The sequence below is a fragment of the Aethalodelphis obliquidens genome, unplaced genomic scaffold, assembly GCF_003676395.1.
Source record: "Aethalodelphis obliquidens isolate GAN/ISIS:26980383/991018 unplaced genomic scaffold, ASM367639v1 scaffold86, whole genome shotgun sequence".
In the NCBI taxonomy this organism is placed as follows: Eukaryota; Metazoa; Chordata; class Mammalia; order Artiodactyla; family Delphinidae; genus Aethalodelphis; species Aethalodelphis obliquidens.
In genome coordinates, this window is record NW_020838030.1 from 55,053 (window position 1) to 68,266 (window position 13,214).

General features: G+C 45.0%; 1 protein-coding gene across 4 annotated transcripts in view; it reads right to left on the reverse strand.

Moving 5' to 3' along the window:
- ACAD9 (acyl-CoA dehydrogenase family member 9) overlaps positions 1-11,710 on the reverse strand; it is a 64,370-nt gene extending 52,660 nt beyond the window's left edge. The window contains exons 1-2 of one of the 4 annotated variants that reach the window (XM_027093678.1): positions 11,489-11,710; positions 7,147-7,240 (exon numbers count right to left, since the gene is read on the reverse strand). In XM_027093678.1, coding sequence (XP_026949479.1) covers positions 7,147-7,240; positions 11,489-11,638 — 244 coding nt within the window. In that variant the 5' untranslated portion in view covers positions 11,639-11,710. Of the gene's footprint in view, positions 1-7,146; positions 7,241-9,847; positions 10,018-11,488 lie in introns of those variants that run through there. The other 3 variants (XM_027093679.1, XM_027093681.1, XM_027093680.1) reach the window with 3 other exon arrangements.
- Between the last annotated feature and the right edge of the window lie 1,504 nt (positions 11,711-13,214).

Consider the following 13,214-nt stretch of genomic DNA (forward strand, 5'->3'; position numbering starts at 1 on the left):
CTGTGCTCCGCAACGGGAGAGGCCACAACAGTGAGACACCTGTGTACCTCAAAAAAAAACAAAAAAACAGAATATACAATCATTTCAAGCGTACACGGAACATTCTCTAGGACTGACCACATCCTAGGGCACAAAACTAAGCTCAACAAGTTTAATAGGAGTACAGAAATTATTTCAAGCATCTTCTCTGACCACAGTGGCATGAAACTAGAAATCAACAACAGGATAAGAAACGAGAAAAAAGACTACATGGAGACAAAATACCATGCTACTAAAACACCAATGGGTCAATAAGGAAATTAAAAAGGAAATTAAAAAATACCTTGAGACAAACGACAAGGAAAACACAACTATGCAAAGTCTATGGGACACAGCAAAAGCAGTTCTTAGAGGGAAGTTCGTAGAGATACAGGCCTTCATCAAAAAACAAGAAAAATCTCAAGTAAACAACCTAACCTACCACCTAAAAAGAATTAGAAAAAGAAGAACAAACTAAACCTTACATCAGTAGAAGGAAGGAAAGAATAAAGATCAGGGTGAAAATAAACTAATTAGAGATTAAAAAAACAATAGAAAAAAATCAACAAAAATAAGGGCTGGTTCTTTGAAAGGGTAAACAAAATTGACAAACCTCTGGCCACGCTCACCAAGAAAAGACAGAGAACCCAAATAAACAAGAAATGAAAAAGGAGAAATCTCAACTGATATTGCAGAAATACAAAAGACCATAAGAGAATACTATGAACAATTACATGTCAACAAATTTGACAACCTAGAAGAAATGGACAATTTTCTGGAAACATACAGCCCACCAAATTTAATCAAGAAGAAATAGGTAATTTGAACAGAACGACCACTAGAAGAGAAATAGAATCGGTAATAAAAAAAACTTCCTAAAAACAAAAGTCCAGGACCCGATGGCTTCACAGGTGAATTCTACCAAACATACAAAGAAGAACTTACACAGATTCTTCTCAAACTCTGTCAAAAGACTGCAGAGGCGGGAACACTCCCAAAGACATTCTGTGAAGCCACAATCACCCGGATACCAAAACCAGACAAAGATACCACCAAAAAAAGAAAATTACAGGTCAATATCTTTGATGAATATAGATGCAAAAATTCTCAACAAGATATTAGCAAACCGAATCCAACAACACATAAAAAACATCATACACCACGACCGAGTTGGACTCATCCCAGGTTCACAAGGATGCTTCAACATATGCAAATCAATCAATGTAATACAAATTAATAAAAGAAAAGTAAAAAATCATATGATCATCTCAATAGATGCAGAAAAAGCATTTGACAAAATTCAGCATCCATTCATGATAAAAACTCTTACCAAAGTGGGAATAGAGAGAACATATCTCAACATAATAAAAGCCATTTATGAGAAATCCCGATATAATACCCAATATAATACAAACAGCCAATATAATACTCAACAGTGAAAAGCTGAAAGACTTCAGACAAGAAAAACAAATAAAAGGCATCCAAATAGGAAGGGAAGAGGTAAAACTGTCACTACATGCAGATGACATGATACTATATATAGATAACCCTAAGGACTCTACACAAGAACTACCAGATCTAATAAATGAATTCAGCAAAGTAGCAGGATACAAGATAAACATTCAGAAATCAGTTGCATTCCTTTACACTAACAATGAAATACCAGAAAGGGAATGTAAAAAAAGAAACCTACCGTTTAAAATTGCACCAATAAAAAAAAAAAACACCTAGGAATAAACCTGACCAAGGAGATGAAAGACTTACATGCTGAGAACTATAAAACATTAATAAAGGAAATAAAAGAGGAGTCAAAGAAATGGAAAGATATCCCACACTCTTGGATTGGAAGAATTAATATTGCTAAAATAGCAATACCACCCAAAGCAATCTACAGGTTTAATGCGATCCCTATCAAATTACCCATGACATTTTTCACAGAAGTAGAATAATCCAAAAATTTATATGGACCCATAAAAGACCCAGAATTGCCAGAGCAATCCTGAGGGGGGGGGGAAAAAAAAGCAGGAGGCATAACTCTCCCAGACTTCAGACAATACTACAAAGCTACAGGGACTTCCCTGGTGGTCCAGTGGCTTCCCTGGTGGTCCAGTGGCTAGTCCCTGGTCAGGGAACTAGATCTAGTCTAGTCCCTGGTCAGGGAACTAGATCCCACATGCTGCAACTAAAAGTTTGCATGCGGCAACCAAGTCCTGCATGCTGCAATCAGAGATCCCACAGGCCACAACTAAAGATCCTGTGTGCCACAACAAAGATCCTGCATGCTGTAACTAAGTCCCGGTGCAGCCAAATAAATAAATATTAAAAAAAAACCAAAACAAAGCTACAGTAATCAAAACAGTGTGTTATTGGTACAAAAACAGGCATACGGATCAATGGAACAGAATAGAAAGCCCAAAAATAAACCCAGACACCTATGATCAACTAATTTTCAACAAAGGAGGCAAGAATATAAAATGGGAAAAAGACTTTTCTTCAGCAAGTGGTGCTGGGAAAGTTTGACAGCTGCATGTAAATCAATATAGTTAGAACACAACCCCACACAATACACAAAAATAAACTCAAAATGGCTTAAAGACTTAAACATAAGACATGACACCACAGAACTCCTAGAAGAGAACATAGGCAAAACATTCTCTGACATAAATCCTACCAATGTTTTCTTAGGTCAGTCTCCCAAGGCAACAGAAAGAAAACCAAAAATAAACAAACAGGACCTAATCAAACTTACAAGCTTTTGCACAGCAAAGGAAACCATAAAAAAAACGAAAAGACAACCTATGGAATGGGAGAAAATATTTGCAAATGATGGGACAGACAAGGGCTTAATCTCCAAAATATACAAACAGCTCATACAACTCAACGACAAAAAAAATGGACAGAAGTGAAAAATGGACAGAAGACCTAAATAGACATTTCTTCAAAGAAGACATACAGCTGGCCAGTAGGCACATGAAAAGATGCTCAACCTCTCTAATCATTAGAGAAATGCAAATCAAACTACAATGAGGTACCACCTCACACTGGTCAGAATGGCCATCATTACAAAGTCTATAAATAACAAATGCTGGAGAGGGTGTGGAGAAAAGGGAACCTTCCTACACTGTTGGTGGGAATGTAAACTGGTGCAGCCATTATGGAGAACAGTATGGAGGTTCCTCAGAAAACTAAAAATAGAATTAACGTATGACCCAGCAATCCCACTCCTGGGAATATATCCAGACAAAACTCTAATCCAGAAAGATACATGCACCCGTATGTTCATAGCAGCAGTATTCACAATAGCCAAGACAGGGAAACAACCTGAATGTCCACTGACAGATGAATGGATCAAGATGTGGTACATGTATACAATGAAATACTACTCAGCCATAAAAAAGAATGAAATAATGCCATTTGCAGCAACATGGGTGCAACTAGAGATTATCATACTAAGTGAAGTAAGTCAGAATAAGAAAGACAAATACCGTATGATATCGCTTATATGGGGAATCTAAAATATGGCACAAATGAACTTATTTGCAAAACAGAAACAGGCTCACAGACATAGAGAACAGACCTGTGGTTGCCCCAGCGCAGGGGTGGAAGGTAGAGATGAACTGGGAGTTTGGGGTTGGTAGATGCAAACTATTACATATACAATGGATAAAGAACAAGGTCCTACATATAGCACAGGGAACTATATTCAATATCCTGTGATATACCATAATGGAAAAGAATATAAAAAAAAGAACCTATATATGTGTATAGCTGAGTCACTTTGCTGTACAGCAGAGACTGGCATAGCATTGTAAATTAGCTATACTTCAATTAAAAAAGGGGGAAAAAAAGAACTTATTTAGAAAGCAGAAAGAGACTCTCAGACATAGAAAACAATCTTATGGTTACCAAAGGGGGAAGGTGTGGGGAGGGATAAATTAGGAGCTTGGGATTAACACCTACACACTACTATACACAATACAGGTAACCAACAAGGACCTACCATATAGCCCAGGGAACTACACTATTTTTTAACAACCTATAAGGGAAAAGAATCTGAAAAAGAATATATATCTATCTGAATCATTGTGCTGTACACCTGAAACTAACACAACTTTGTAAATGAACTATAATTTTTTAAAAGTTTAATAATAAATTTTAATTGTTAAACTTAAAAAAACTTTTAGAGGTAACAGGTATGTTTATTATGTTAATTGTGTTGATGCTTCCTTGGCAGTAAAGTTTACATGCCAAAATTTATCAAACTGTACACTTTAAATATGTGCAATTTATTGTAAATTAATTATACCTCAATAAAAATTGTAAGAAAAAAAGAAAAGCCTGACAAACCAGATAGTAAGTATAAATAGAAGAACAAGGAACTAAGGAACTAAAAATAGATAGGAGTAGTAAGATAACCACTAGAACAAAAATAGAAACAAAACGTACTTATACACAACTCAGCAACTTTTAAAACTAGAAACATGATAGCTCTGTAGATCAGCAGTTCTCAAAGGGTGCCCAGGGGACCTGCCAGACTTCCAGGGAGTCCACAGGAGAAAACTATTTTAATAAAAGAAAGATGCTCTTTGCCTTTTTAATCCTAGTTCTCTCATGAGCCTACAGTGGAGTCTTCCAGGGCCTATGTGGTTTGTATCACAGATTAAATGTAGAAACAGATATAAGAATCCAGCATCTTCCAATAAGCCAAAAAATTTGCGAAACTGTAGAACAATGCCACTCTTCATCAAAAACACTGTTTATTCATTGCAGCACTATTTACAATAGCCAAGACATGGAAGCAACCAAAATGTCCAACAACAGAGGAATGGATAAAGATGTGGTGGACTTCCCTGGTGGTGCAGTGGTTAAGAATCTGCCTGCCAATGCAGGAGACACGGGTTCGATCCCTGGTCTGGGAAGATCCCACATGCTGTGGAGCAACTAAGCCCCTGTGCCACAACTACTGAGGCCGTGTGCCACAACTACTGAAGCCCGTGAGGCTAGAGCCCATACTCTACAACGAGAAGCCACCGCAAAGAGAACCCTGCACACCACAACGAAGAGTAGCCTCCGCTCGCCGCAACTAGAGAAAGCCCGCGCGCAGCAACGATGACCCAACGAAGCCATAAATAAATAAATTTATTTTTTTAAAAAGAGATGTGGTACACATATACAATGGAATATTACACATATACAATGGGATATTGCTCAGTAATATACAATGGAATATCACTAAAATTGAAATAATGCCATTTGCAGCAACATGGATGGACCTAGAGATTATCATACAAAGTCTAGTAAGTCAGACAGAGAAACACAAATATCACTCTTATATGGAATCTAATTTAAAAAAAAATGATACAAATGAACTTACAAAACAGAAACAGACCTACAGATATCGAAAACAAACTCATGGTTACCAAAGGGGAAACGTGGGAGGGAGGGATAAATTAGGAGGTTGGGATTAACATACACACACTACTATATATGATAGATAACCAACAAGGACCTACTGTATAGCACAGGGAACTCTACACAATAATCTGTTATAGGGTTTCCCTGATGGCCAGTGGTTAAGAATCTGCCTGCCAACGCAGGGAACACAGGTTCAAGCCCTGGTCTGGGAAGATCCCACATGCCGCAGAGCAGCTAAGCCTGCGTGCCACAACTACTGAGCCCGTGAGCCACAACTACTGAAGCCTGCGTGCCTAGAGCCCATGCTCCACAACAAGAGAAGTCACCGCAATGAGTAGCCCCTGCTCGTTGCAACTAGAGAAAGCCCGTGCGCAGCAACGAAGACCCAACGCAGCCAAAAAATAAATTTATAAAAAAAATAAAATCTTGTTAAAAAAGTAATCTGTGATAACCTATAAAAGAATCTGAAAAAGAATGAATATATGTATAACTGAAACACTTTGCTGTACACCTGAAACTAATACATTATAAATCAACTACACTCCAATAAAATAAAAAAAGTAGTTTAATAACTGAAAAAAGACATTGTTTATGTTAACATGTGATGGGCTTATTATTTTTAAATGAAGTAATAAATGAACACAGCATTTTAAAAATTCCTCAGTTTTAATTTGTCAAAGGGCACCAGTTGATAGATAAAACCCACACAAACAAAACTCCTTGGGGTCCTGAGCGGTGGGGAAGCACTGCTGTCAATCTGTCATTGCTCAACCCCCCAAGGGACTCCCGTAGGCAGAGGTCACTACCCTCACTAAGGGCGGTGACCCCTGAGTGAGGGACCCTGCACTCCACACTGGTGCCCTCAACCTATGGTCTGGTCCCTAGATCATGCCTGGTTCCTAACAAGCTAAGTACAGAAATCAAGCTTAAACCTTCAGAAACATTTACAGCAATTTTACATTGCCACACAACCAAGCACATGATTGATGTATTTTGTATGTTTTTTTAATTCCATTTTTCGAATTGTTCATTTTTATTGTATTTTACAAAAGTGTTAGCCTGCAACAGTTTGAAATGTTTCAAGTGGTCCTTCACCATAGATACATTAAGAAGCACTAAAGTCGGGACTTCCCTGGTGCTCCAGTGGCTTAAACTCTGTGCTCCCAATGCAGGGGGCCTGGGTTCAATCCCTGGTCGGGGAACTGGATCCCACATGCAGCCAAAAAAAAAAAGGGGGGGAGGGGCACTGAACTAGATATCATATAATTAAAGAGCAGTTGGACTTATTTATTTTTGGCTGCGTTGGGTCTTCATTGCGGCGTGCCGGCTTTTCTCTAGTTGCGGTGAGCAGGGGCTACTCTTCGTTGCGGTGTGCGGGCTTCTCATCGCGGTGGTTTCTCTTGTTGCAGAGCACGGGTTCTAGGTGTGCGGGCTTCAGTAGTTGTAAAATGCGGGCTCAGTAGTTGTGGCGCACGGGCTTAGTTGCTCCGCGGCATGTGGGATCTTCCCGGACCAGGGCTCAAACCGTGTCCGCTGCAATTGGCAGGCGGATTCTTAACCACTGCGCTGCCAGGGAAGCCCTGGAACGATCTTTTAAGCAAAATATGTCAATAGTACTATTTCTCCATGATTAACGTACACTGCTCCTAACATAAGTATCAAAGCATTGCCATTAAAATGGAAATCGCTAATGGTAAAGAAAATCATACATACCCTCTTCAGTGAAGAATTTTTCTACAGGTCCCACAAACTGATTAATTTCATTAAGTTCATCTTGGCTAACTTCCGGAAATGGGAAAACTTCTTTCTAAAAATGATAAACATGTAGTAAAAATTTAATTTTTGGCAACCTCCCATAGTGGCAATATCAACCCAAAGGGAAGGAAAAAGACTTGCTAGTTTCCACATCGGCTGGCAGGGCCTTACTCGCTGAAGGAGCCGGAAAGCAAACTTCAGAAGGAGCTTAAGACAAGGAATGGCGTTAGACTCCAGCACCTTGGTTCATCCTCCTCCCTGACCCAAAATTGTTCCTAATTTTGGTCAGCTTGCCCCATGGAGCAGAGAGCCTGGACTAACATTTCAAACCCCAGTCTGAGCCCTGATTTGCAGCTTACTAACTGGGCAGCCTTAATCACATCCCATCACCTGTCCACACTGCCGTTTTCTCACCTATGATGAGCAGGTAATATTTACTCAAGGTCGTTGTGAGGACCATGGAAGATAATGCATGAGCAAGCTCTTTACCAAAACACAGAAATCCACCTCAGTTATCCTGTGAGCTCAAAGATGCTGCCACCGACAAGAACGTACTGTGGTCACGGGTCTGACATCTTGCCGGGTTCCCACCTGGCTGCTCGCTCCAGCACCCACCCGTCCCGCCTAATGAGCCCTGCTCCGTGCGCTGAGCAGGGCCACCAGAGGAGGCCCAGACGAGGAGCCAGATCAACCGGAATGCAGCCCTGGCTCTGCCGATTCTTAGATGTGTGATGGGCAAGTCACACCCCTTCTCAGTGTCAGTTTCTCTCCTGCTACAGGTGATGCCTCAGAAGGCAGCTGTGAGGCTCAAAGGAGATGAGGTGTCCTGAACACGAAATAGCTGCAATTATCTGTATTGGGTACTGGCTCTGCTCCTGTCCCCACAGCCTGGAAAGCGACTCCGCTTCAAGTCTACCTCAAACTGATAGAGGAGTGGACAATGTTTCCAACTGACCCTGGATTCCCAACCAGGTCATGGCTATATGCTGCCTAAAATCATCCCGCTGTGCCCTCTGGCTTTTGGGCTCCAACCCCCGTTAGCTGCCAGCATGACCCGAGTATCTGGATTTGACTGACACCTGCTGAGAAGTGATGTCCCAGGCCCTAAGCCGCCCCCAGGAGCCCTGCCTCTCCTCACAGCACCTCTCACCAAGCGTCTTGAGAAAGGTCTTCAAAGCAGAGGAGTCCTGTCTCCTCTCGAGCCCTGTGAATAATCAGCCACTCTAGTTACAGGCTCCCAAATCTACTTTCTTCTTTCCGGCCACCTGTACAGGTGATAGGTGGGTGCCATGCCCAAACTTAAAAGAATCCCTGCCTCCAGGCCACCTTCGGCCCTGCCCCTAAGGTGGTCTACAAGGAAATTACACTGAGCTGTCACCACCCCGCAGCCGCTTAGAACAAAGCCGGCTCTTTAGCCGACTGTAGAGGCCACGTCCACTGCGCCGGCCTGCACGGGCTCACCTGGGCCTGGTGCAATGGCTGTGTTAGAGGGAGATGATTCTGGTACCAGCGAGCAGCCAGGTGAGAGGAGAGAACAGGCTGGGAACCAGGTGGTCTCAACCGCAACCAATGGACAACTGTCCCCAGGAGAGAGATCTCATGCACATGTGAGAACAAATTTCTGATGGCAGTGTTCAGAGTCTAAATGGGGTGCCTCATGGGCGATGGGTTCAGTTTCATCAGCACTTTTCAAATTTTTGAAAGTACAACCGGTTTTTCAAATAAATCCAGTGCAGAAACCAAATATGCAAAACAGATGCAAGCCAAGCTGCTCTGGCTGAGACTGTGAACGGGGAGAAAAGTCACCCACTTGACTCCCCCACTAGTCCCTGCAGCAGCCCTGGGGGTGCTCTCAGGAACAGCCTGGGTCCAACTGAGGGCAGGGGGACAACTGCCAGCCTGCGTGATCATGAAGGTCTCCTTCTATTCCGAGATTCTAAGCATCTCGGATACCACGTTGCTGCTCAAACCCCAACAATGCTGCGAGAGACGATGTCTGCCTGAACCAGGGAGGTACCGGCGGAAGTGCTTAAAAGCTGTCAGATTCTAAATAGAACCTGAACGTAGAGAAAACGGCATTTGCTGTTGGATTTGATGTGGCTTATGAGAACAGGAGGTGTCAAAGCTGACTCCAGGTATTTGACCTGAACAAGTGGAACAGCAGAGTCACCACCCTCTCCGATAAGAAGAGCGGGAGGAAAGACAGGATTGGGTGGGCAGACCAGGAGCTCAGCTTTGGGTGGGCTAGACTGGCGATGCCTAGTAACATCCAAGTGCAGCTTTTGAGTAGAAAGGTAGATATGAAGAGTATGGAGTTCAGGGAGAAATCTCAGCTGGAGAAATAAATGTGCATCCTCAGGATACTGACAGCACGATACTGAATTAGATTATCAGAGGAATGCTTGTAGATGAAAAGAGAAGTCCACAGACTAAGCCTTAGAAAACTTCAACTCCGACTGAGCTGGTTGGAAATGCTGTCTAATGTTTGGACTTGTCAAGGAGCCAAGAAGGAATCAATGTCCTTGAGTAGCTGAGAAAGCTTGGGGTACAGTTGGCCTTTGCTGGGAGTGGACGGTTCCCCACATCAATGCAGAGAACGCAGACCACACGGGCACACATGTGGGGAGGAGGGGGTAAACGTGGTGGTAGAAGTTCTTACCTGACTGCGTGTATTTTCTCAGTGAAACAGGAGGCAAAGCCGACAGGTGAGAGTGCGGATGGGGGAGGTGGCGCCATAGGTTTGGAGAAAGAGGAGCATGAAATGAGACAGGCTGGGACCTGGGACTCTTTGCTGCAGTGCTGTAATCATTGCACTTGGACACACCTCTCCTTGAGCAACAAAACACAAAGAAGCTGTATGGGACTAAAAATAACTGCGTGCATGCGCAGTTGGGGCAAATTCTGGATCCAACAGATACAAAAAGACCAAAAAAAAACACAACTGCCACTTTTGAAGAGCCTGGAGCAAAAACAGGGTACCCCACATGCCCCCTGCACACACCACCACCTAAGGGGTGGACAAAACACCTAAGCCACCCCTCCGGCCTGACCCCTGGACACATTTCTACCCTCACCCCATATTAGAAACCAGTTTGCCCCTCTCAGGGATTGAGCAAGCAAGGGAACATGCTGTTTGTTCTTCTTCCCACCTGCTGCAGCAGAGGCCCCGTTAAAGCCTTGCCTGAATTTCTTGTCTGGCCTCTAGTAAATTTCTATTTCTTGGGGAAGGCCAAGAACCCTGGTCGGTAACAGAGAAATGTGTGTTCTTTCTTCCCCAAGCTGCTGGGAGCCACGGGGGTCCCACGACAGAGCACCACACAGCCCCAGGTTCTGGAGGAAACGGCTTCCCTAACTTTTAAGACCTAGCTTCGTACTTCTAGCAGGGCAAACTACTCCAGTCAGAGTGTCTGCATCTGTGCCTGACGACCTTAGAGAATGTCCTAGAAAAACCAGGGAATAACTTCTAAAGTAATACAGAATCAGTCAACATTCCAGCCAAGCTCAAAGCACTTTACACACATTTTTCTTTGGCTTGTGGGCCACCTGTAGGAGGGGGCAAGGGCTGTTTTTACTCCTATTTTCTGTATGAGAGCACTGAGGCACTTCACAGGAGCTATTAGCCCAAGGTCACAATACTAGCAGGTGTTGACGCCAGCACCGATTACTCATTCTGCTGCTTCATGAACCTGTACCGCATCTTAACAGTTTAAAAAGCATTTCCACGTATATACGTCTCGTTACAACACATCTGAGACGCAGAACACATCGCAAGCTCCGTTTTAACGCTGAAAGAACTCGGACTCAAGGTCACAGAGTCAAGGTCAAATCCAAGCCTTCTGACTATAAGAGTCCGGTGAGTGCTTAGTAACACTAGGTCGTGCGACCCGTGGAAGGGACGGGCGGGGAAGGCACCTTTGAGCCGGGCTTCTGGGGAACCTGAAAGGTGGGGTGAGCCGTTGAGACTCGGCCGTGGAAGCCAACAGAGAGAGGAGCGGCATGGTCTGTGCTTAGGAAACAGGAAACCGGAAACCCCCTCCAGCCCCCCCAGTTCGCGGCCGGAGTGTTGAGTTGCGGATCACTTAGCGACCACCTCGCCTAGGGTTTCCCAGGGTGTCCCGGCAGGCGTTACCTCGAACACAGGTCAAAACCATAGCTCCTCAGAGCCACAGGGTTAGCACACCCGCCCGCAGGTGCGTTTCTAAGGCAAGTGTGGGGACTCTAACCAGGCTCGACCGGGCCCTTCCCGCAAAGGGCAAAAGGCGAGGAGGAAGGGCAATGGCCGGCCGGGGCTCGGCGTTACCTTCTCGATTTTGCCCAGGAAGAGCTCCTTGGCGAAAGCTTGGCTCGGTGGACTGGTGCGCAGCGGGCGCCGACTCGCGGTGAAAGCCACCAGGGCACGGCCCAAGCGCGCCGCCGCCGCCGAGCGCAAGAAGAGCCCGCAGCCGCTCATGCCGTCCCGAGCCGCTCTCGCCGCCGCCGCCGCCGCCGCTGCTTTCACAGCGCCTCAGTCACTTGCCCCGGGATCGCGCCTCCCGATGACGCCACCCATCTGCGTCGGCCCGCCGGCCGCCAACGCGCTTGCGCGGCCTCGGGCGCTGCCCGGGGCCGCGGCCAATCTTGACGGTTTCGCGAATGGGCGGCTTCGCGATTGGGCGGCGGCGGCGTGCTGTTTTCAAACACCTGCAGTGGTTTTGCCTAAATGCCGTAAATTACCAGCCGGGGCAGCGTCTCTGGGAGCCGGAACCTAAGCGGTGGCCCAGCTGCCTCCACTTGCCTCTCTCTCGCCAGCTGGGGCGACGAGGACATGGTGGAACTACAAAGCGGGGGGTGGGGGAAATTCACGATATTGGTTATCTCTGGAGGGAGCGCACACACGAGTTACGGTCCTTGCTTTAAGTGGGTGATTAGTGAGGATTCCTTTGGTTTTGCTTCATAGCTTACGTATTAGTCACATATATGGGGGGTGGGGAGAAGAAAAGGAAAGAGATATTCCACCAGAGAGGTCTGGATAAGACCCTGTAGTTACTACGTCCCTGGGAAACGCCAACCTGAAGGGCAAGGGTGGGGGAGAAGCTGGAGCTGGGACCGGTGGCAGGGACGGGATAGGAGGGAGGGCGCCCCCCTCCCCACACCCAGCGATGCCCTGAAGGCCCTCCTCACCTGTGCCTGCGCCCTGCCTGTCGCATTTACAGGGCAGTAACAATACGCCTTTTTCTCATTGGAAATGCTCTCTGCCGCCGTCAATATTCAGAGAGCAGTGGGAAACGCATTCAGCTCAACGTGCTGTGCCAGACCCAATAAAAGGTACACTTGTTTGGGTAAAGACTTGATGAAAACGCAGTCCTTCTCGGGAGGGACTCGAACCCAGCCAAAACTCACATTGGGACTCAACCCCCACTCCTGCATCGCAGATGTGGACGCGAACCCACTGTCTTTTAACTAAAACCTCTCACCTGGTGTTAGGACTTAACTGAAGCTCAGCTTCTTTTGTCTGGTTGCAGAAGGAAGTCGGTGTGAGGCAAAGTGATAGGTAAAGAGTGAGTCTGTTAGCATAGGACGCTTGTGAGAGATACAAGCGGGCTGGCAAGAGAACTGAGCCCTGAGAACCAAGAGGACTACATCTTTATCGTCCGAGAAAAAGTGGGGAGGGGAGAAGACCACCTTCTTCCTCATTCTTAGGCAAACGTCAAGGCTTACATCATTAGTTCCTCCTGTGACCCTATATGGTCTGACCAGGGCTGTCATGGCGCTATTTAATTCATATTTATATTAGCAAAAGGGTAGTAACATAGACTAAAATATGGTAATTAATCTCAGGTTTCAGTATAATGTCCCATTTCGGCTAGTTTCTTTCCTTTTCACCTATATTTCTGTCTTGGCTACACACAGAAATGCTATTCTTAAAGGATGATTAACTCCCTGACTTCATGTAACAAGATTCAGACCCCATGTCTCTTGTCTTGTGCTTTAACTATCAGGGTTTCTGGCTTGAGTGTGCCTGGCGCTTGGAGGCACCTGTCTTCCTT